The following is a 23338-nucleotide window of genomic DNA, read 5'->3' on the forward strand; positions in this document are numbered from 1 at the left end:
GCCCACAGAGCCCTGTGGTTTTCTTTTAGTAGAATACAGGAGGGGTTTACCATTGCCTCCTCCCACACAGTATGAGATGATGCCTTTCAGCATCTTCCTATGTCGCTGCAGCCCAATATAGGTGTTTCTCATAGTCTGGGAAACATGCCAGTGGGGATTCAAACTGGCAACCTTCTGCTTGTTAGTCAAGCATTTCCCTGCTGCTCCACTTAAGATGACTAGGAAAGGGGGAGGGGTATTGAATTCCATGGTGTAGCCAGCAGAGATGATACTTAGCACCCAGGTGCCAGATGTGATAAGACACCAAGCTGAAAGAAAGGGTGCAAGTCTTATGGATGCAGAAGGTCCAATGGGCAAGGGAGCCAAGAAGTCAAAGTCCCCGTTTGGGCTAGTCTTGGTGTTTGCCAGCATGGTGTAGTGGTTAGAGTGTTGGACTAGGACCGGGGAGACCCGAGTTCAAATCCCCATTCAGCCATGATACTTGCTGGGTGACTCTGGGCCAGTCACTTCTCTCTCAGCCTAACCTACTTCACAGGGTTGTTGTGAGGAGAAACTTAAGTATGTAGTCCATCGCTCTGAGCTCCTTGGAGGAAGAGCGGGATATAAAACATAAATTTTTTTTAAAATTGCTCTTCAAGTGGGGTTTATTCCTTTGAAGGAAAGAGCATTTCTGGGAGAGCTGGAAGAATCTTATGTCATCTATCTCATCGGAGTGGCCATATGGGTCTCTGGGTCTCTCATATTGCTGAAAGTGATTAGAGTAGATATGAGGAATTGAAAAGATAAATGTTTTGGCTGTAAATTTTGATTTTTTTCATTTTTTCAAAAAATCAAACTTTGGTGTGGTTGTTTTTTCATTTGCTCCATAGTTTCATCTGTTTGGGAGCTGAATAGCAACTCCCCATTGAAAGGGAGGTCTTAAATCTTATCTCTCATGTCAGGCAGACGAGATGAGGAGCATAACCAGGCATGGTGTCTTAAGGAGATGTAGCTAGCCAATATGCAGGACTGCATTTCCACTAAAAGTTTAGCTGTGCTCAGAGTCTGGCATGTGATATCCACTGATTTTGAAAGAAGTTCTCTGAACTTAGCTTGGATAGGGTCAGATGCATTTTGCAAATCGTCCCTGAGCCCTTTCCAAACTGAGTAGTGGAACTTAGACATACATGCCAAGTTTTGATCATATTACACCAGTGTTTTGCCAGCTGCACTAGCTCCAAGTTAGTTTCCTGGCCCAATTCAAAGTGCTGCTTTTAACCTTTTAAGCCCTAAATGGCTTGGGACCGGGTTACCTGAGAGAGCGCCTTGCCCCTTATGTCACTAACCCATACCTTAAGATCTGCCCTCCTCCAGGTGCCTCTGCCAAAAGAGGTGAGGCAGGTGGCTACCAGGGAGAGGGCCTTTTGGGTGGTTGCACCCAATTTATGGAATAGCCTCCCCAGTGAGGTTTGCCTGGCTTCATCAGTTTGTTCTTTTAAATGCCAGGTAAAGACCTTTTTGTTCACATAGGCCTTTTAAATTCAGATTTTTAAGTTCGGGTTTTCAGATTTGTTCTGATGTTTAATTTCAAAATGAGTTTTTAAGCTGTTTTGTATTGTATTTTGTATTTTATTTTTACCTTTTTTGTCTGTTATGATTTAATGTGTTTTTATTGTACGTTTTAATCCTCTGTTATGAGCCGCCCAGAGAACAATTGGTTATGGGGCAGCTAACAAATAAAGTTTATTATTATATTATTATTATTAAGTAGCTATTTTCATAGACAAAGAACATGAGGAGTAGATTTCCCTCTCTACATAATCTAGTTTCTGACCTTCTTTATTGATTGGAGCAAAGTATTTGTGACCAAATTTGCTTCCCATAGCACAATCCACAACTAAAGGGTTTGGTTGGGGGGTGGGGGTGGGTGCTTGGATAGGAATTTGCAATTGTCCTCCTGCACCCTCAAGAAGTTTCCCAATCTTCTGGAGGTTGAAGCTGACGAAGATGAGCCATCCCATGCTGATCAGGCAGAATTTATGAGCAATGGAGCATGGGGAGTGCAGCTAGTTGGGATATGGAGGTGGAGGCCACAAAATCATAGATCCTTAACTGCATAGACCAGGGACTTAAGCTGCAGGTTGAGGACTTTAGCCATGTCAGCTACCTGGATGAAACAGGATTTGGTCTCCTCCACTGGGGAGTTTGAAGGGAGGTTTGCCACATTGTGAAGGATCAGACGGGTTCTCAGTGTATGCAGATTCGTTATCTGAGTCTGAGGAAGTATAGTCTTCACCACAGACAGGTCTTTGTGGCACTGGAGTAGGGATTTCAGATCCCACAGGAGGAGCAGGTACCTTGGAAAGAGGAACCAGGGGCATTGGTTCAGTTAGTTGTGGTGCGGCTGGTTTAATGGGGAGTAATGGAACAGGAGGTGGGTACAGCAGACACTTGAACAAAATGTCTGTAGGATTTTGTGGTGTAACTGATTATTTGAATCAAGGCAGTTTCCAAAGTATAATTCTTGTTAGTCATATGGTAGGCATCATGAGGAGATGAAGGTGAGATTCTTGAATCAATGTTATCTTCATCAATGTTGAGATCATGGAGTGAAAAACCGTTATTTATTTTATTTTTATTATTTAAACACATTTTTATACCGCCAAAAATGCAAGTTCTCCTTTAAAGGTGGACCCTGATGGTGTTACTACTGGAGAGGCCAGGATAGATTCAAAGTCTTGGAAGAGAGGGTATTCCCTCGATACTGATGGTATCAACCAGAAAGTAGCTCCAAAAACTAGTGTCAAAAGGACAGACATAGGAACATAGAAAACTGCCATATACTTAGTCAGACCATTGGTCTATCTAGCTCAGTATTGTCTTCATAGACTGGCAGCAGTTTCTCCAAGGTTGCAGGCAGGAATCTCTCTCAGCCCTATCTTGGAGAAGCCAGGGAGGGAACTTGGAACCTTCTGCTCTTCCCAGAGCGGCTTCATCCCCTGAGGAGAATATCTTACAGTGCTCACACTTCTAGTCTCCCATTCAGATGCAACCAGGGCAGACCCTGCTTAACTATGGGGACAAGTCATGCTTGCTACCACAAGACCAGCTCTCCTCTCCAAAGAGGAGATGAAGACGAAGCAACGGGTGCATTCTTGGGCTGAGAGACAGCAGAGATTGGTAGAGTCCCTGATGTTGATGAAAGACCAATGTCGGTAGAGACCAATAACACTGGAGGCACTATGGTCAATGTCGATGTCAAGGGCTGAGAAGGTGGGGCTATCCAATCCTCTTTGATGATCTCAAGTGAAGAGGACGACGAATGAGAACGGTCCGCTTGGACAACCAACGGGGATGGCATCCAGAAGGCGGACGATGTCAATGTCAGTAATTGACCATGAGGTCATGTAGAGGGCGATGAGTGTACACCAATGGATGTCAAGGGTTGTGTTGGCATTGGAGTGGGTGCTGGAGAGCCAGATTTTGATGGAGCAACATCAACACTGTCGATGATCCAAATTTTGCAATGTTTGGGATGAGAAGAGAATTCCTCTTCCCGATATTTTCGCTTCTTCTGGCATTTATGTCCATCCTTCGACACATCACGAGGCTTTTTGAAAGTAGTCTGTGAGGCCATACTAGAAGATGTTGATGGAGCTGAGCCCAGCTTTGAAATTGTTGATGTCAACTGAGTCAGCAATGTTGGTGAAAGTGGCATCGATGTTGACAGTCAAAGGGTCTGTTCGTAGAGAGCTGCTCTCAAACCCAATGATCTACTTTTCTGCATTTGTTTGGGAAAAGGTAAGCAAATCTTACAGGCATGGATGTTATGGTCTTCCCACAAGCAGAACAGACATTGGTCATGTTTGTCCAAAGAGGGGAGGGCCCCGTGGCAAGTAGAGCAATGTTTAAAGGTCTTTTTAGAGTCCATTAGCAACCAAAGTTAAGTGGGTGAGGCAGAGTAAATGGTTCAAAGTCAGAGAAATAAATTAAATGAGGCAGAAAATGATCTAACACAGTCTGAGGTTGGATAAAACAAGTAAACTGTAACTTCTCCTTTCAGAAACCAAGCACAAGGAGAAAGAATCTGAGGGAACTGTCCACAACAACAGTTTGAAAGGGACTGAGCTGGGAAGCACTCTGCCACCGAGGATGCCGAGCACGCTCTGTGCACGGCAGGTGAAAATTCAGAGTGTTTTGAGGAGCTTGAAATCCTTCCATGGGGACTACTGCCGGCACAAAACTTGTGAAGGATAACCACTAAGATCTATTAGATACAGAAATAATAAAAACACTCTGCAGTTTAACAGATGTTCTACAGGTGGCAGAGTTTATATCTTGTTCTTAAATTTTATTGTCAATTCTGTAAAACCTTTCCTTAGCAGGATATGAATTATTTATGGATTTGAGCAAAGATGAGAAATTTAGTTACCTTCTTTCAGTAGGTCTGTTATGTCAGCCTGGTATCTGTTTCCAACTCTGATCTCTCCTTTATCAGCCAGAAGAGTCTTCTGTTGTGGATCATATACTAGCGAATAAAAAAAGAAGTCCTAGAAATGACAAGCAAAGTAACATTTTTAGTATTCCTGACAGCTTGGATCCCATGTATAAACTCTTCTAACTTCTCTTTCAAAATCAAAATGAGAACAAGGAACCAGGACTAGAGAGAGGAAAATATTAAATGCTTAAGATCTCTGTCATAAACCGCCCAGAGACGTAAGTTTTGGGCGGTATAAAAATGTTTTAATAAATAAATAAATAAACAAACTAATAAACTAATGACTTTTGCTTTAGAATATAGATGATGCAACTAAAAATTAATATGATTTCTCTTAAATACAAAATGTCACAATATTATTATTATTATTATTTTTTACATTTATATCCCGCTCTTCCTCCAAGGAGCCCAGAGCGGTGCATTACATACTTGAGTTTCTCTTTCACAACAACCCTGTGAAGTAGGTTAGGCTGAGAGAGAAGTGACTGGCCCAGAGTCACCCAGCTAGCTTTATGGCTGAATGGGGATTTGAACTCAGGTCTCCCCGGTCCTAGTCCAGCACTCTAACCACTACACCACGCTGGCTATTATATTATAATATAATATATTACAATATATTGCACTATATTAATTGTTCAAAAGCCAATGATGCACTATATTAATCATTCAAAAGCCAATGAAATAAAAAAAATTCAGAACACTTTATTAAAGTTTTTCTGCTTCCTAGAATGCAACATGATTTCCCCTACTTTCAGCAATAGAGTGCCATGTTGGGGTAGAATATGATGTGATGGTTTCACATGTATCTTGGTCCTCCCACATACAAATATCCAAGCATCACATATTATTCTCACAATCTAAGATCCTCTGGCTGCCTGACTCTCAGGCACAGGGTTCCCTCATTATGAAAGAATAATTACACAGACAATCGTACAGGCAGAGATTCTTGGTGGCTCAGAAAAGCTTGATCAACTTTACAGTGTTAAACTGTAGAGGAAGATTAACAATTTTCCAAGTTTCTGATGTGAGTTTATATACTGGTTTGGTGTGCACAAGTCAGCTTTCAGGTCACATAAAATTTACCTATTGAGCTTGTAGGAAACTATTAATCAAACAGATAAAGTCACTCATGTCTGTTCTGACATGAACTCTAATTAAGAGATAGCCCGAACATAGTACTTTCAGCACCAGCTTGTCCCTATAAATGGATTCTCTCTAGCTTCCATTGCCTAAGGTGGACAAGATCTTTTAAGGTATACAGCCAACCACATGCCCTCCTGACCCTTACCGATCATGGCCAATTAAAGCAGACAGGAGCGACCTAGCAGACTAGATAGCAAGGATTATAAAGAAGTTCCCCAGTAGAAGGTGTTGTGCTGGCTCCAGTGTTCCCTCTAATTTCCACTATCAGTGACTGGAAAGATTTCTGTTATGGACAGCAGTATCAGTTCAGTATGCGCACAACACAGCAACAGACACAGATACAGAAATTGAAGGTATGTGGTGCGCATAGCACGCTGTGCAAAATTTTTTATCCCCCCCAACATTCTGCACTGGGGGAGCCACTGCCGCCTCCCGTCCTCCTCCCCCTCCATCAGGGCTGTCCCTAGAGGGGTGCAGGGCTGGGGGTGAATCAGCCTTGCGGGGGCCCCTTAACATTTCAAATAAATAAGCAAAAAATATTTTTAAAATAATAATTTAAATAATATTTATGATTTTATGTAAAACCAAGTCACAAACATACACAGTTTAACACAGCAGAAATGCAACTAGGTAAATTTAGCAAACTCCCTCTGATACACTCCTTTCCTTCCCACCCCACACACCTCCCTCTACATACCTACAGGTTACTCACTGGGAGGGAGGAGGCCCCTGGAAAGGGGCACCAACGCTTAGGTGCCAGACCTCCATCCACCAGTGGACCGCCGCTCATACCCCCAGAGGGGGCGAATGTTGAAGATCCCAAAGAGGATCAAAGATGTCCAAAAACCACCTCTGAAGGAGGCACATCCAAAGAGTTGTGTGAGGTAGAACATAAGTGCTGGATGCCATGTGGCCAACAGGTGCTGTACAGACCGCAAGGTTTGCGGCCCTCTGGCTGAGAAGACCGCTGCCAGTCCCAAAGAGTCATGATACGGGCCTCCGGGAGGAAGACCTTTTCTAATGCCGTGTCGAATATCAGTCCAATGAACTGAATCCGCCGAGTAGGTTCCATCTGAGAATTTTTGAAGGTACAGGAGTACAGGGGTTGAACTCGATAGGGAACATATCAGCCGGGTGGGCCAGAGCTGGGACTGAAGGTTCTGGCGGCGACAGCCAAAATAGAACTGTTTCTTGGTGCGGCTTCGATACCAACATGAACTCCACAGCACAATCCTCCCAGTCTTGAGGCAAACGATGTGGAGAGCGGGAACGCGGTTGCCCCTCAGCATGGGGGGGGGTTCATTCAGACAGTCCTCGGTACCGAAGGCTGCCGATACTCAAGGTCTTCTGGGTGGCGAGACCCATAAAGGGATGGAGCATAGTCTGAGCAATCCAAGCTGAACCAGGGTCCTGACACGAGGAGCTGTAGACACGCTCCGCTTCCAAAAGGGGAGAACGATACTCCATGGTATGATATCGATCCCAGTGATCCCAGGACAGATAAGCCGATAAGCCATATCGATACGCCGATACGCCAAGGAGCGCTCTTCTTGGTATCGATGTGGAGGTGACCTACATCTAGGTATCCATGAAGCATTGGCACTGAACTCGGGTGGAGAGTAGGCTTCTTCCTCAGCCGAAGTGCAGTCGGGTTTCCCCGCAGCAACCAAGTCCAAAGCCTCTGATGCCACAGGCGAAGCAGGACGCATCAATACTGAGGGTTTTTGCACTGGACAGAGCAATGTCGTCTTGGCCTTCTTCGAGGCCGGAGCCGATGATCCCTTGGCGTCCGGCGACCCCTTCCACTTGTGGGCCTGGGTTCGATCTTGACCCGATGGGGAGTGCTTCTGAGTCTTAGACTTCTTCCCCGACGAATTCGGGGCAACCACAAGAGCCGCCTGAGGCTGGTATGAGGGGAGCTCCCCCAACTGCGCCCTATTGCTTGACGCTGCCGAATGCTAAGTGTCCGAGGGCAACAGTCACGATACAAGGACTTGGTCCTCCACAGTATCGATAGCCGATCAGTCCGCCGACATTGAAGCAGCCATTTTCAGAGACTGTTTAAATTCTAAGGCTTCAAAAAAACAGAGAGCCAGATCCCACAGGGCAGCGTGCAAGCAAGAAGTCCTATTCCTGCAAGCCTGCTTAGTAAACCTCTGGCAATGTGGGCAGGTCTCGATTATATGGGACTCCCCCAAGCACAAGAGGCACTCCGCATGTGTATCGGGGGAGGGAAGCTTTGATCCACAATGGATACACTTTTAAAAGTTCTTCATACCTAGCATACACTCTGAGGGCCGGCAGGCCACCATGCTCCATTCCAGCTGGGACTGGAGCTCGAAAGAAAGACCGTCAGAAGAAAAACGGAAAGGTGAAAAAATGCAACTGCGAGAAGAATAAGCAAAGGAAAAAGCTAGAGAAATGCAGAAGAAACAGGAGGAAGACAACCGGGACTACCAGAGCCAACGAGTTGCTGAGCTGAAAGACATCACAATGTTCGCGGAAGCACGGACAAAGAAAGACTGAGGGGATGAGGTGTGGTGCAGCCACATATAGCGGCTGGGGGCAGGGTTCCCAACCAAAGCAGAAGAAATCGAGCTTGTTCGCTTCCGACGTGGTCTTTGCACAGGCATGTCCCATATGTGTAGAAGACAAAGACCACATCGAAGAAACACAGACACAAAAATTCCTCTGATGCACACACTTCTCCCTACAGGCTACAAACACACACCTACAGTCTACACACAGTGTCTTTCCCCCATTCCTCCTCAGTACTCCTGTGACCTCTACTTCTGTCTGCCTCCTTTAAAGTTTTAAACACAACACAGAAACAATTTGCACACACTCAATCATCCATTCCCCACTGAATTTTTAAGTTTGATTTTTCCAAAGCAACATATGAAAATTTCTTACTCCCAAGCTTTTTGCTCTTGCCAGCCAGGTTTGTGCAGTGCACAAAAAAGCTAGCCACATTTTGCTGCAGATAGCACAGAGATCAGCTGAGTACCTTTGCAGAGTGATAATGAGTAACTTAAACTTTGCCATGCACAGAACTATGGGCGGTAGACAATCAGGAAGTAATTAACTGCCTGCTCCCTGCTGGAGGATAGCAAAGTTGAAACTTAGCATTAGCATTCCTGAAAGCTGTAAGTGATCTGCAAGGGTCAGAAAGCATTTCTTGCTCTCTAAGAATAGAAAATGTAAGAAGCAGCACTGTGGAAGAAAATTATCTGCTGAAAATGAAGCAGTCAGCCAGGGAGCTAGGGTGGACAGAGTGCTCCCAGCAGAAATCCCTCCCCAGCCTGGCTTTCCATCCTCCTCCTGTTCTCCTCCTCTCCTCCTCCTCTCCTTCTCCTCTCCTTCATCCTCCTGTCTCCACCTTCTCTGGTCACAGCGTGCCACCTCCCTCCCCACCAGCTGGAACTGGAGAAGAAAAAGGCCTGGTCGGTGAGGGAGGAAGGAGGCAGAGGAGGTGCGTGGCAGCGACCCGGTCGGGGAGAGGAGGAAATGGGGCAGTGCTCCTCAGCGGGAGAGAGGGGTTTGGTAACAGCACAAAACTGCTGCGCGGGGGGGTCTAGGGGAAAGTGAACACACGTGAATGCACACGCCTTAGAGGAAACAGTGGCTGGCTCCACTTAAGGAGGCTGTGCTAAGATTGCTCTTTTAAAAACCCTCACTGGGCTCTTTATGCTGAAACAACTACAGGCCCGTTTCCAATCTTCTTTTTTCAGCTAAGTGTTTTAAGAGGGTAGTGGCCTAACTTCAGAGATTCTTGGATGAAACGGATTATCTGAATTCATTTCAATCTGACTTTCTCCCTGGCTGTGACCACGTTGGTTCTGCGAGACCTTATGGGTCTTGGAAACATTGTATTAATTACAGTGGCTCTTGTAGCAAACTTCAGAAGGTGGTTATGGGGGAGCAGTGCTCAACCCCATAGCTGCTGACCTGTGGGGTCCCTCAGAGTTCTACCCCTCACCCCCTCTATCCTTTAACATCTACACCAAATCATTGGGAAATGCTGTCAGGAGGTTGGGCTGGGTTGTCACCAATATATAGACACCCACTCTAGCTCTCTTTTCCATCTGATTTGAGGGAAGCAGCTAAAGTTGCAAACACTAATGGACTGAATGTGGTTGAAATTAACAATCTGAAATTAAATCTTGTCAAGACAGGGGTAGTTTCTAGTCAGCAGGAAAGCCCAGCTGGGTTTAAGCTGGCACTTCCTCTTAAAGACCAGATCAGCAGGCTCGGTCCACTCCTGGATCCAACCTCATTCCTGGATGTACAGGTCATGCTTGTGGTAAGGAGATTTTCCAGTTTCTTTTGCTTCGGATTCGTTTCCAGGCACAATTCAAGTCGATGGTGATGGCCTTTAAAGACCTAAACAGCTTGGGGCATGGGTTGCTTACCTGTAACTATTGATCTGGAGGTGATCTGTTGGATTCATTAGAATAATGGGTTCCGTGCCTGCGCGTGAACCTCTCGGGTCGACTAGATAGCTCCTCGCGCACGCCCAACCTTCCGCTCATGCCGATTCTCTGTTTATATGCGGCGGTTGGGCGCTCATTATTCAGTTTCTTGCCGACCACCAGTTATTGACGATCCGACATTTATTTGTTTGTTTGTCTGTCTGTCTTCTTTTCTTTTCCTTTCTTCTCCTTTCTTTCTTTCCTTTTTTTTTTATTTTTTTAAGTGCAGACGGCTAACGCTGTGGGGTTGGTCTGGGAGGGTCTAATGAATCCAACGGATCACCTCCAGATCAATAGTTACAGGTAAGCAACCTGTTTATCTGGATAGTGGTCCATTGGCTCTTCAGAATAATGGGTGATTAGTTAGCTTTTCTCACAGTGGTGAGAGCAGCAGCCGTCCTGCTATGTTAACACCCTTTTTAAAACTGCCCTCCCTAACTCCGCTTAACTAGTCATGCGCAGGTCTATGGCGTAGTGCTTGATAAATGGCTGTTGAGAGGACCACGTGGCAGCCATGCAGATGTCCTCCATCTTTACTCCTGACAAGTGCGCAGCCGAGGTGGAATACGCTCTCGTCGAGTGCGCACGAATAGTCTTTGGCGGAAGTTCACCTTGGCACTTGTAAGCCACAAAGATTAGTTGTACTAGCCAGTGTGCAATTCGCTGTCTTGAAATGGGGAGACCTTTATTCTTCCCCTTATATGCAATAAATAGTCTTTCAGTCTCTCTTATTGAGTTTGTCCTTTGCAAATAATAGAGGAGTGCCCTACATACATCTAGAGAATGCAGTGCCTTTTCCAATGGTGTTTCTGGGTTTTGGAAAAAGGTAGGCAATATGATTTCCTGGTTAATGTGAAAATCCGTGATCACCTTTGGTCTGAAACTAGGGTCTAGCTGCATGACAACCTTGTGCGGGTAGAACTGAGTGTAAGGTTTATCTACGTGCAAGGCACCCAATTCACTCACGCATTTTGCCATTGTGATTGCCACCAAGAAAACTACCTTGAGCGTCATTGTCGATGTATGCAGCAGTTCAAATGGCTTTTCAGTAAGGACCAATAGTACCAACGACAAACTCCACTGTTCTATTGGTCGTTTTATTGGTGGATATAGATTATTTAAGCCTTTTAAGAACCTCTTGGAATCTGGATGTGAAAATACGGTTTTGCCATCCCATCCGGGGTGTTTAGCGGAGATGGCTGCCAAATGTACCCTTAGAGAGACATTTGCTAAGCCCTTTAGTTTTAAAGACGTTAAATAAAGTTGCACTTCCCTCACAGTGGCACAGAGAGGGCGAAAGTTGTGTTCTTTGGCATAGGCCCTGAAGCGTCTCCACTTATTGAGATAATTATGTCTTGTTGTGCGGCGTCTTGTGTTAAGCAATATGCGCTTTAGAACCTTATTCTCCAGGCCGTCAGTCACAGCATTTCCACATCTGGATGACAAAATTGCCCCCCCCCGGAGTAAGCCGGCCACCAGTGGAAATCTGTGGTAATTGCCCTGCGCAAGTCGTAGTAGTGGCGTAAACCAGGGTTGTCGTGGCCACCAAGGCGTTAAGAGGATGCAGGCAGCCTTGTCCCTCATTATCTGAGCTAATACCCATCCAATCAATGGTTGACGCGGGTATAGGAGACCCGTGTTCCACTTGTGTTGGAATGCATCTCCCAGTGATTCATTGCCCATGCCAGCACGAGAGCAGTATTTGGAGCATTTTTTGTTGGCAAAGGTAGAAAACAAGTCCACTTCTGGACCACCCCATAGGTGGGAAATCCTGTGAACGTAGGTGTTGTTGATCTCCCATTCGTGCCTCTGGTCGTAGACATTGGTCTGGCTGAGATTGTCGGCCAATACGTTGTCCTTTCCCCTGATATGTATGGCCAATGGGTATATTGTGTGGGCAATGCACCAGTCCCATAGCTTCATGGCCAGGTTGCATAGCGATAGGGAAACTGTGCCTCCCTGTTTGTTGAGACAGGCTATCGCGGTCGTGTTGTCTATCTGAATCTGCGTTACAGAGCCAGTGAGGATGGGCTTGAAAGCCTTCAGTGCTAGAAAAACTGCCTGAAGTTCCAAATAATTTATATGCTGCTTGGCTTGATTGTTTGTCCATTTGCCCTGGATCCGATGTGTTCCACAATGTGCACCCTAGCCTACTAGGGATGCATCCGTGGTCACACAATGAGTTGGGGTCAGTGGTTTGAATGGAATCCCTTGAAGGAGATTGTCCTCCTTGGCCCACCAGTGTAGTGAGTTCAACACCCGTTCTGGAATGTGTAAACATAGTTCCTGACTGTCTATATTGGGGTGGAAGTGCCTGAGGTACCAACTCTGTAACGGCCACATATGCAACCGGGTATAGCGCACTGTCGAATTGCAGGATGCCATTAACCCCATGAGCTCTGTGTAGGGTTGGCCTGGAATTGTAGGATTAGAGCCTTGATGCATTGGAAACGTTCCGGTGGTAAATATGCTCTCTTTGTGTCCATGTCCAAAATTGCTCCTATGAAGTTCAGGCGCTTCCTTGGTTCTAGGTGAGACTTTTTCCAGTTGATGTTGATGCCTAAGTCCTGTAAGAGTTGCACCATCATGAGTATTTGACTGATAAGCTGTTCCCTGTTGTTGGTTATGAGCCAATCATCTAAGTAAGAGTATACCGATAGGCCTTGTGTCCTCAGATAAGACACCACTGCAGCCATCACCTTGGTGAAAACTCGTGGGGCGGTTGAAAGTCCGAAAGGTAGGACTGCATATTGGTATACTGCACTTCCCACTGTAAATTAGATATTTCCGGTAATTGTCCTGGATCCCTACATGGAAATAGGCATCCTTTAAATCTAACGTTGCTGCCCACTCGTCCTGTGCTAGGAAGGGTAAGATTTCCTGCAGCGTTGTCATTCTGAATTTCCGTGTCCAAATAAACCTGTTGAGGCCTCGAAGGTCCATGATGGCTCGGATCCCCCCATCCCGCTTCGGTATTTGGAAATAGCGGGAGTAGAACCCTGTCAGCCTGCTTGTCCACTGCACTGGTACAATCGCTTGTTTTTTTTAATAGCACTTGCACCTCCTCCAGGAGTATTGGAGTCGCCCTGGTAAACCTCAGTCCCGAGAATGGGGGTGTTGCATTGAATTCTATTGCATACCCTGTTTCCACAATCCTGAGTATCCAGCGATCTGATGTTATATTGTGCCATGCTTGAGCATGGCTTGCCAGCTTGATGGAGTTGCTGGCAACTACAAGACCGATGTTGTGGGTCTTGGGAAGTGTGTCTATGTGCAGTGGACGGAACAAGCAATCAAAAACCCTGCTTTGCAGTGTCCTTGTTGGTTCGGGTATTTTGAGCCTTATTTCTTTGATTGTATCCCTTATTTTTCTGGAAAGATCTGAATGGGAGTTTGAATTCTTTCTTATATTGGTATTTGCTGTTGTAATGTTGTGGGATAAATCGGTTTCTTGTGGTTCCTATGTATGTAGAGGATGTTGCCATAAAAGTCTTTGCTGTATATTTTGATTTTTTGAGAGACTCCATTGTGGAGTCGGTGGTGTCATTAAATAGGTCCTTTCCGTCGAAAGGTAAATTTTCTACTCTGTCACGCATATCTTGTTGGAGTGTAGTAGATCTAAGCCAGGCATACCTACGCATTGCAACAGTCATTACCATGGCTCTTGATTCAGTTTCAGCTAGATGTTTAAAAGCAGTAAGTTGTTGTCTGGTGATGGTTGTCCTGTAATTCCTGTGGAGACATAGAGGACGAGTCCTGGAACAGATTGTCCAAAAGTAAATGATTGTAATGGGCCATGCAGGCCGCGTAGTTAGCAATCCTGATGGCAAGACTGGATGTAGAGTAGACTCTGCGTCCAAGCGCATCAATTTTCCTTCCTCCTTTGTCCCCAGGTGTGGTGTATCTGCAACCGCCCTTTGCCGAGCTGGCACAGTCCACTACCAAGGAATTCGGAACAGGGTGGTTTATCAGGTATTATCTGCCTCCTGTACTTTATACAGGTTTTCAAGCCTCGTAGGAGTAGACACTGCTAATGTTTCCCAAGCGGTCTGTGCTGCCTTGGTACTAACTGGTATCATCGGTAGCGCCACAGAATACAATGACCTATCCCCTGCCATCATATTGTATACTGGGTCTGGCTGGTCAGATTCTGGTTTTTTTAGGTCCATACACCCAGGGATTCTGCTATTTCCCTAATGAGAGTATGATATGTCTTCAGTTCCTCAGTTGGAGTTACAGAGGGTCTTGACGTCACTATAGATTGGGTCAGAATGACAGCTGTCTACTTCTGAGTCAGTGTCCTCTGAGTCCGTGGAACATTGTCCTAATTCTGGTGAAGATGGTGGACTCTTACTCATTTCCTTTCCATGTCCTGTAGACTGCCTAGTCATATTTGGCTTCTTGCAACTCTGTTTATTCTGTTGTTCAAGTGTAAGTGGGTGAGTTCCTGAGAGCTGCTGTATCTTCCACTGAAGGTATTCAACATAATCTGCTGGTAGATGCGCTGGTTGTGCAGTAGGTGGAGCTGTTGCTTCAGAAACTACTTGTGCAGGCGGTGTTTGAATAGGCATAACTCGTCCTTGGAATGGAGGGTGGTGTGGCGTATTGGGTAGGCACTGCCTATCCTTTAACGGTGATATCGATGGAGTCTTAGGAGGTGGAATTATGAGTGCTTCTTCCCCTAGATCTTCTCCCTGGAAACCCTGAAAGGTAGAGTTGGTATGCAGGTTTGAGGAGTTTAAGAGTTCTAGCAGAGTATTTGTCTCATCCTCTCCTTGGTCTAAATTGCATGCAGGGATAGCCGTAACATTTGATTGTGGCAAATTCTCCCCTATGCCTGTAGCGCCTGGGGTTGAGGGGGACTGTGCTGGCGTGGGAGCAGGAGACAGGCGGAGGTACCTCCTCTCTGCCGTTATGGGTGCTGGCAACGGTACCGAGTATAGGTCCGTGAGTCCAGCCCCCTCCTGATCTGACTCCTTTGAGGTTGCGCTCTGCACAACAGCGGGAATGCTCAGGGCATTCTCCGTGTTTGTTGTTGAGACATTGCTATAAGGTCCCCTGGCTCCCCATGCGGACGGGCTTCCCTGAACAGCTGTTGGTGACGGCGTGCAGTGACGCTTAGCCGGCATCGGCTCTTGGTGATCCATGGGATTTGGATGTGAACGTTTGTGTTTACGGTCTTTATGCTTGTGCAACTTGGGAAACCCCTTGGGTGCCTTAAAAGGTTGCTCCGAAGATCCAGTTTTAGACTGCTTGTTTTCGGCAGTTCCGCGGTCATTCGCCTTTGAAGCCGACATCGAAGCTGCTGTCGATGTCGATGGCAAGTCAGGGCGGGGTGTGGGCGGGCGCAGCGCCTCATCATACAGGGCTGCTCTGAGGCGTAATGCTCTATTCTTTTGAGGCTGCCTCGAAAAAGCACGGCAGATTCCACAAGTTTTAGTATTATGACCCTCCCCTAAACATAAAAGGCAGGTGTCATGATGGTCTGTTGTAGGTAGTTTTGCTCGGCACTTTATACAGTGCTTGAACTTTGTTTTTGTCTCCATTTCCGGAGTTGATAAGCCCGCTCTGAGGCTCCGTTTATACGGACGCCACTGCTGGGCGATATCTATTGTCTCTGATTAGTATTATTTTGTAACCTTGTTGCTTTGTTGCTCTTTATTTCTCTTGTTGAAAGTTCCGTTGTTTTCTCTGACACGAGGAGCCTAGCCAAGGTCTAAGCGCTGTGGTGGTCAAAAGGAAACTGACTAATGAGCGCCCAACCACTGCATATAAACAGAATCGGCACGAGCGGACGGTTGGGCGTGCGAGAGGAGCTATCTAGCCGACCCGAGAGGTTCACGCACAGGCGCGGAACCCTTTATTCTAATGAGCCAACGGATCACTATCCAGATCTGTACCTACCCAAGTGTTGAAGTCATCATCTGGTTAACTACTTTCGGTCTCACCTGTTTCAGAGACGTGCTTGGTGAGGAATGACCCAGGACAGCCTTTTCTGCAGTGGCACTTAAGCTGTGGAACTTTTGTCTCAGCCTATGGTTCCTGGTTAGACTGATTTTTTATTGTTGCTTCACTATGTATTTTAGGCCACTACTCTTGTTTGTGTTTTTAGCTAGTATATTTTGTGTTTTAATATATATTGTGTTTTAAATAGTACTAGCTGGGTTGGGCGCAGAGTATCTGTGCCTCTGACGGCCCGCCCAGCCCGCTTCTTGCCCTGGCGCCCCGCAGCCCGGCTGCGGTTTCTGGATGAAACCTTTCAAGCCAGCCCATCCCCTCCTCCTGTCTGCTGCAGCCTGCTCCCGGCGGACGGGCTACCTCCCCATCCCTGCGGCCATTTTCTCCCTGTCCCCGTCACTAGTTTGGCAGCTGCTCACAAACTCTCGAGAGAACTGCTGCACATGGGACTAGCGATGAATAGGATAGATAGATAGATAGATAGATAGATAGATAGATAGATAGATGGTTTAACTGATAGTAACTTCTTTTAAAAGTTTTATTCTTGTCTACCTCTTCGAGCTTCTTTAGGAAAATGTGTTAGTTCCAATAATAAACAAACAACAAGCAAGCAACATACTACTACTACTACTACTACAGGACACAGTAAGTCTGTTCACGTGAGCAACCCTTCCTTGTGCTTGTGCAGCTCTACCTGGGGAGGGCTGCTTGTGTTAAGCTCCAGGATCAGGGCGCATCCCAGCACTACCTTGCCAAGTAGCCTGGGGTTTTACTGAGGTAATAGGGTGCATGCACATTAGCCCTCTTGCCCCATTCACTGGTCATGTGTCTCCATGGGCTGTGGACAGCTTGAGCAGACACAGAGTCAGGTGCCTAGAGCACCTGGCTCACAGGGGAATCCCCCAATACAATGCACTCATTGTACAGCGCACTGTGAGATTTTGGAAGTCGGGTGGCATTTCCCTGGCCTCCAGAACACTACACAGCTCACAAAAGTGCCAGTCATGTGGGCATGTGGGCTGCACGACTGGGGACCACACCAGTTCATCTGGGTGGAAGGTAGGTGCTATCCTACCTTCCCCGCTCCCGAGTGCTCTAAAAGGTTGTGTGAATGACCTCAATGGATAACTTCTCAACTTCTTAACTATTAGGGAAATAATTCAGATTTACATATTTCCACAAACTTAAATATTCTACTCTGAAAACTATTCTTTGTGCATTCTGATGCTTGGATTAATTCACAACAGCTTCTACAAAAATAGTTACTAGAATAATCTCTCTTTATTAAATAGTAACCTCAGCTAAAATCAGCTTTGACAAATTCCAGCATTCTGTAAGCCTGACCAGCTTGTGCTAGCTTTGAATCACAGTGAAGTGATCCATGTCGAGTGGTCACATCTGAATACCTGGCAAACAGATCCACATCCCATACGACAGATTGCCTGGACAGTTGTAGCATTTAGGCTTAAAAGGCATCTCCACATTCCAACTACTGTTTCTGTACTACCAAAACAATAAATTAAATTAAAATAGTACAAAATGGCTAATAAGTGTTCTTACTGGAGGACTGGAAGGCATCCAATATCACACCAAAAATTTTTTTGGAAGAAAGAGGATTCAAGAAATTAAATACTTATTGGCCTAGCTTCGATTCCAAATAAAAATCAGTGGAAATCCTTTAGGCTAGAATTGTTAAAAATACAGAAGTTAGGCAGGCAACTATTTGATGGAACAGCCATATCTAGGCCAGGGGCAGGCATTAGTTGGCTCAGGAGCTATTGGGAGATCTTGGATTTTAAGTACCATATTTTACGGACTATAAGATGCTACGGACTATAAGACGCACCTTAATTTTAATCCAGTTTTTCAGAGTTTTAACATATTAAACTGTTAAAACATATAAGACGCTCCTGAATTTTGGCGGATATTTTTCGAGGAAAAAAGTGAGTCTTATAGTCCATAAAATACGGGTTCTCCAGGCATTTGGGTTTACTGCTCTCTCTTTTCTGTTCCACCAAAACTGCAAATCTATTTATTTAACCTTGGTTTAACACTGACTGAGCAATGCTGTCTTCTTCTATATATACATACCCAACGATTTGAAATTTTAGGCTGCTGGTATGGCAAAATGAATCTAACAATAATATTGCCAATGGCTAGTGAGTTAACAAGATACTATTTTAAAATGGCTTTTATATGGCAGCACCGAAGAGTCATGCATAGAAACAGCAGAAACAGAATATTTTAGAGTCTAAATACATATTAAAAGTAGCCCTAGTGTAGCTCCCTAAACCTCACTAAAGGAGTTTCTCTGAACTGAAGCATATTCAAAAAGCCAGATGTTAAAGGACTAGCATAGCTTACTGGTCCATCTAATTCAGTATTGCATTGTTCACTCCAACTGCTTGCAGACCTCCAGGATCTAAATCTCACCTAACCTATGAATTTACTAGACGAAGTGAACTCCACTTATTTATTATTTTATTTATTTATTTAATACATTTATATACCACCCAAAATGCCAGTTCTCTAAGCAGTTTACAGGACAATATACCCTCATCTGTATTACTTTTGTCATTTCCGTCCCACTTTTATCCATACTATGGTGCCAATGTCGGGGCAACAGTGGCCCAGGACAGTTACAGGACTGATGTAAAGATCACTGAGTAAATGGCCCAGTTCACACACAACAGTCAAAGGTGCTCCCTGCTCTCTTCACATGCTCCAACAATCTGCCTGACTTCCTAGTTCATATTACACCACAGTTTCTTATAAGAACAAGGCAGAACATTGGTTTGTGCAAACTAAATCTGACCAGTTTTGAAACAATGGTAAAATTGGTTTGCTACACAATAGGAAGTCAGGGAAGGAATTAGAGCACATTAGGGGAGGGGAAACAGGAAGTGCATGGCACAGCGTTTGAAGTGCTCTGAGCACCAGGGAAAGTACCATAAAACACTGTGGCAAAACAATTTGATGTTTTTCTGTTTCAAAATGAGCTCATACCTCATGTTCCAGATATGATTTAAGGGATTCTGTCTCATTTAAAAGAGTAACGCTGCATTTGCCTCTAAAAAAGAAAGAAAAATCACACTATGAAAAATTCTATTTTGGACTCTAACATTTATACAATATATATGTCAAATTATACTGGCACAGTCATGCCAGTAAAGATGAGGAGTGTTTTCAACATTCCACCATTATAAGCCATGAACATTCTATTGCTAATAAAATCAAAACTATCCATTCAATTCCCATGATGTTTTGCACACATCACCTAGGGACAAAAGACACCACTCCTCCAGGTTTAGTGCAAATCTGTTGCAAAATGGCTGAGATACAGGTTTTTAACTCCTAAAAAGAGGGTTCAAAGTGTTGGCGACATTTTTTCACCACAGATAATGTATATTTTTGAATGTTTTATGTCTTTTTAGCATTTCTCCGGCAGATGAGGAAGAACTGAGGAAGTGGGTGCAGAGCATGTGACCTAGTAGATTGAGGGAGGAGCCTCAGCACAAAGCTGGAGAGAATGAAGCTTGGAATGTTTCGGACTCATCTTCACGCCAGCACAAAGCCCATCTGTGTGATGGACAGAGGCCACTCAGAAAAACTGAGGTTTGTGGGAAATTTCTGGGAAGAGAATCTGTAGTTTTTTATATGGAGTCTAAAGCAGTCGTTATTTTTATTGATCATTATTGGTGTGTGTGCGTTTGTGTGGTTTTTAAAAAAAAATTTAAAAAGGAAGTACAGATTTAAAGTGAATACAAACTACCTGTTTCTTGTTGTGTTCTTATTCAACTGCTGAATAATTATTAGGTGGGATCACACTGCCACTATTACTGAATCCACCAAGTTAATTTAATGATGTTTTTTCCGGTGGGGGCGGGGAGTGTGACTTTATTTTAGTTGAAGGTTTTACAGAGCTTTTGGTGTTCAACCTCAGGAAGTTCTACCTTGTGGTTTCAGCTCACACAGTTGTATTATTTGGTAGGTAATTTATAGAATATCAGTCAAAACAGAATTCTGAAAACTCTACCTGGATCCTGATCACTCTGTTGGGCTGAGTAGAGTGTTACCATGTGTGCAGACTTAAAATATCCCTTAACAATACTGTGGATCTGTCTACTAAAGTGGGGGTGGTATTCTGTGAGTTTGAAAATAATTATGTGCCCTGTTCAGTTATTAAAGCTGCAGGCATTATAAATCTGGAGAGGCATGGGTGGTAATATTTGTCAAATAAGGCTTAACCCTCCAAATCAGATCAAAATCAGCAGTTTTTAAGCAGAAAGGAAAATTTATCCTCCAATGGCAAAGGGAGCTTTTAGGGTGGAGAAAAGACCTACCAAAGAACCTTCCCTTATCAGGGGTGTGCACCAACCGCGGTTGAACTATGGTTCGAGCACCTTTTGGGAGTGAGGAGCGAGAACTTTAAGAAAGAGGGGAGTAGGTCCTTACCTGCTCTCTGCTGCCCCATGCAGCTCCCTGCATCCCAAGTACCCCCACACAGTGGGTACATGGAAACAGCATGGTGTTCCTGACCACGCAAATGGCACCCCAAATCAAGTGTTGACTATTAGGGCTGTTCATTGGGTGCTGCAATCCCAATGAATCTGTAGCATCCCCTTGGTGCTGCTTCCACCGTGACCATCCTTGGTGCAGTTCATTACATTCCTGGTGCTGGGAAGGCCTCTTCTGCAGGAAGCAGAGCCCATGGGGCTGAGAATTCACACAGGACATTGAGAAAGCATATGGGGACATCTGGGAAGTTTCCTTCCTCCCAGCACTATTTCCAGGGCTGCGGTGGAGTGGTGTATGAACTTGTGAGGGAACGCAAGGAGGTGGCAATGGGCTGTGGGAGAGAACTCAAGCTAGGGTGAATGCTTATGAGGAAGCACAAGCTGGTGGCAAGGTAAATGGGATCCTTACAAGCTGTATGAGTCAGTGGAGGCAGGGTGGCAAGTGGACTTATGAAGGCATGTATGGCAGCAATAAGGTGGCAATTATACTTACCAAGGAATGCAAGGCAGAGGCGAAGCCTTGCGGTGGCATATAAGGTGGTGGTAGACTGTCTTTGAACACAGAGGTTTTACATCAGAGGTATACTGTCTAAGAATGGGAATACTCCACTTAACCAGCATGGATAAGCTCTTCCCCATAGTGTTTAATCATATTTTCCTTTTTAAAATCCCTGGAAATTCAGTAATCCAGTAATCCAAAAAAATTCAGTAATCCAAAGATGAGAAGTGAGGTTCCATACACCCACACTTTGCCTTGGTCTTTCAGTTGGACATTGGGCTGGGGTGTCGTAAACCTGTCCCACTAATCTGGAGCTATAAATATCAGCCGCCGGAGAGTGAAACAGACAGGGGCAGAAGCCAAACAACAAAGCCAGGCAGTAAGCAGTTTCTTCAAACCAAAGCCAGTCTGGGTCATAATATCACCAGTCAGTCGAACAGAGTACAAATCATAATCCACAGAGTCCAAACGGTCCAAGGTCAAAACACAGGCACGGCAAACAGGAACACAGCCAAGTAGCTCAGTGAAGAACAACATTGATACTAGCACAGTGGCTGTGGCAAAGCCGGCTAATATAGGTTGAAACCTATATGTGCTGTTAATCATGGATCCCTGACTCAGCAGCCTTGCTCGTTAGTCTAGCCGTTCTGCGCATGTGGTCCTTTATCTCCTGCTGTCTCTTTGAGCGACGCCTCTCCATTGTTACCGGCCGTCCTTATTCCATAGGAGCTGCCATGACAGGCTCTAACTCTTCTCCAGCCTCCCGTGGGCTGGTCCCACTCTCTTCTGCAAGTTCTGGACCTTGCACTCCCACTTCTGCTGCCATCCCATCCATCTCTTCCTCCTCCTCCTTGGAGTCCATCCACGTGCTCATGACATGGGGAGGGATACATCCAGGGAGAAATTTAACAGGTGCAGCTTCCCTAAATGCTAATCACTTCCTAGAGATGCCCCTGATGGATGCCCCTGATGAATTTCTGACTGATGCATCTCTGATCAAAGCAAAGTGTGGGTGCATGGAGCCGCATTTCTAAAGCCATCATCATATATCAGACTGTACAAAGTCTTTACAGCTGATATGGCATGGAAGTTAAGATGGGCTTGCAATTCCTATTCTTTCTAGAGCATGCGTGGAAATGCAAAGCTTCTTAACTCTCATCTTAAACTGAAGGTTTTCAGATTACTGAATTAAAAACTCTCACAGAAAGTAGCAGGAATAAATATTATTGACAAGTAAGTTACTAATTATTCAATTTATACCTAATATGCGTGGCTGGTAAGGATTCCAACTGTCGTGAAAGAAACAGTTCTCTATGTCGTAGCTGATGTTTATTTTTTTCTGGTAAATCCACCATTTCTGGATTTTCCATCTCTTCTTCCATTTCTCCTAGTTGGAGAGGAAACAATATTAATCTTTTAATATGGGAATAGTAATACATTTTGACCACTTTTATTGATTGATTGATTGATTGTTAAATTTATACCCCGCCTTTCATTAAGAAAATCCCAAGGCGGCTCACAATAAAATTTAAAAACAAGGTTATAAAAAAGACACATTAAAACATTGAGCTAAAAAATAGAAAAACAAATCTGATTAAATTAAAACACACACACACACACACACACACACACACACACACACACACACACAATCAGTACAAAATACAAGAAGCAGCAGCAGAGACAGTCATATAAAAGCCTGGGTAAAAAGCCACAATTTGACATGCTTCCTAAAAACTGTGATGGAGACTGAGGAGCGGATACCCACCAGGAGAGCATTCCAGAGTCTGGGGAGCAACAGAGAAAGCCCTGTTCCGAGTGTACGACAACCTAGCCTCCCTCATTGTCGGCACCCGGAGCAGAGCCCTCTCAAATGACCTCGTCAAGTGGGCAGCAACCCTTGGGAGCAGACGGTTCCTCAAGTATCCCAGGCTCAAACCATTAAGAGCTTTAAAGGTCAAAACCAGCACCTTGAATTGGACCCAGAAACAAACTGGCAGCCAGTGCAGCTCTTTCAGAATGGGTGTGATGTGCTCCCACCGGGCAGCTCCAGATAAAACCCTAGCTGCTGCGTTTTGCACTAGCTGTAGTTTCCAGATATTCTTCAAGGGCAGCCCCACGTAGAGCGCGTTACAGTAATCCAGCTGTGACGTGACTAAGGCATGGATAACTGTGGCCAGATCTGCCTTCTAGAGAAATACACTTGAAATACTCTGCCAGAAATCAGTACAGAACACCTGTAACTGACAAATATAATCAAACCTCACACAAT

General features: G+C 45.0%; 1 protein-coding gene across 18 annotated transcripts in view; it reads right to left on the reverse strand.

The window, feature by feature from the left end:
• MTA1 (metastasis associated 1) overlaps positions 1–23338 on the reverse strand; it is a 254529-nt gene that overhangs the window by 194603 nt on the left and 36588 nt on the right. For all 18 annotated transcript variants that reach the window (XR_008306726.1, XR_008306725.1, XM_053248452.1 and 15 more), the window contains 3 exons: positions 22327–22453; positions 19057–19120; positions 4412–4529 (listed from right to left, as the gene is read on the reverse strand). Coding sequence is in view for 16 of the 18 variants with exons in the window: in XM_053248452.1 (XP_053104427.1) it covers positions 4412–4529; positions 19057–19120; positions 22327–22453 (309 nt within the window). In the remaining 2 variants the exon portion in view is untranslated. The remainder of the gene's footprint in view (positions 1–4411; positions 4530–19056; positions 19121–22326; positions 22454–23338) is intronic.

This window comes from Hemicordylus capensis, chromosome 4 (assembly GCF_027244095.1).
Source record: "Hemicordylus capensis ecotype Gifberg chromosome 4, rHemCap1.1.pri, whole genome shotgun sequence".
Lineage (NCBI taxonomy): Eukaryota > Metazoa > Chordata > Lepidosauria > Squamata > Cordylidae > Hemicordylus > Hemicordylus capensis.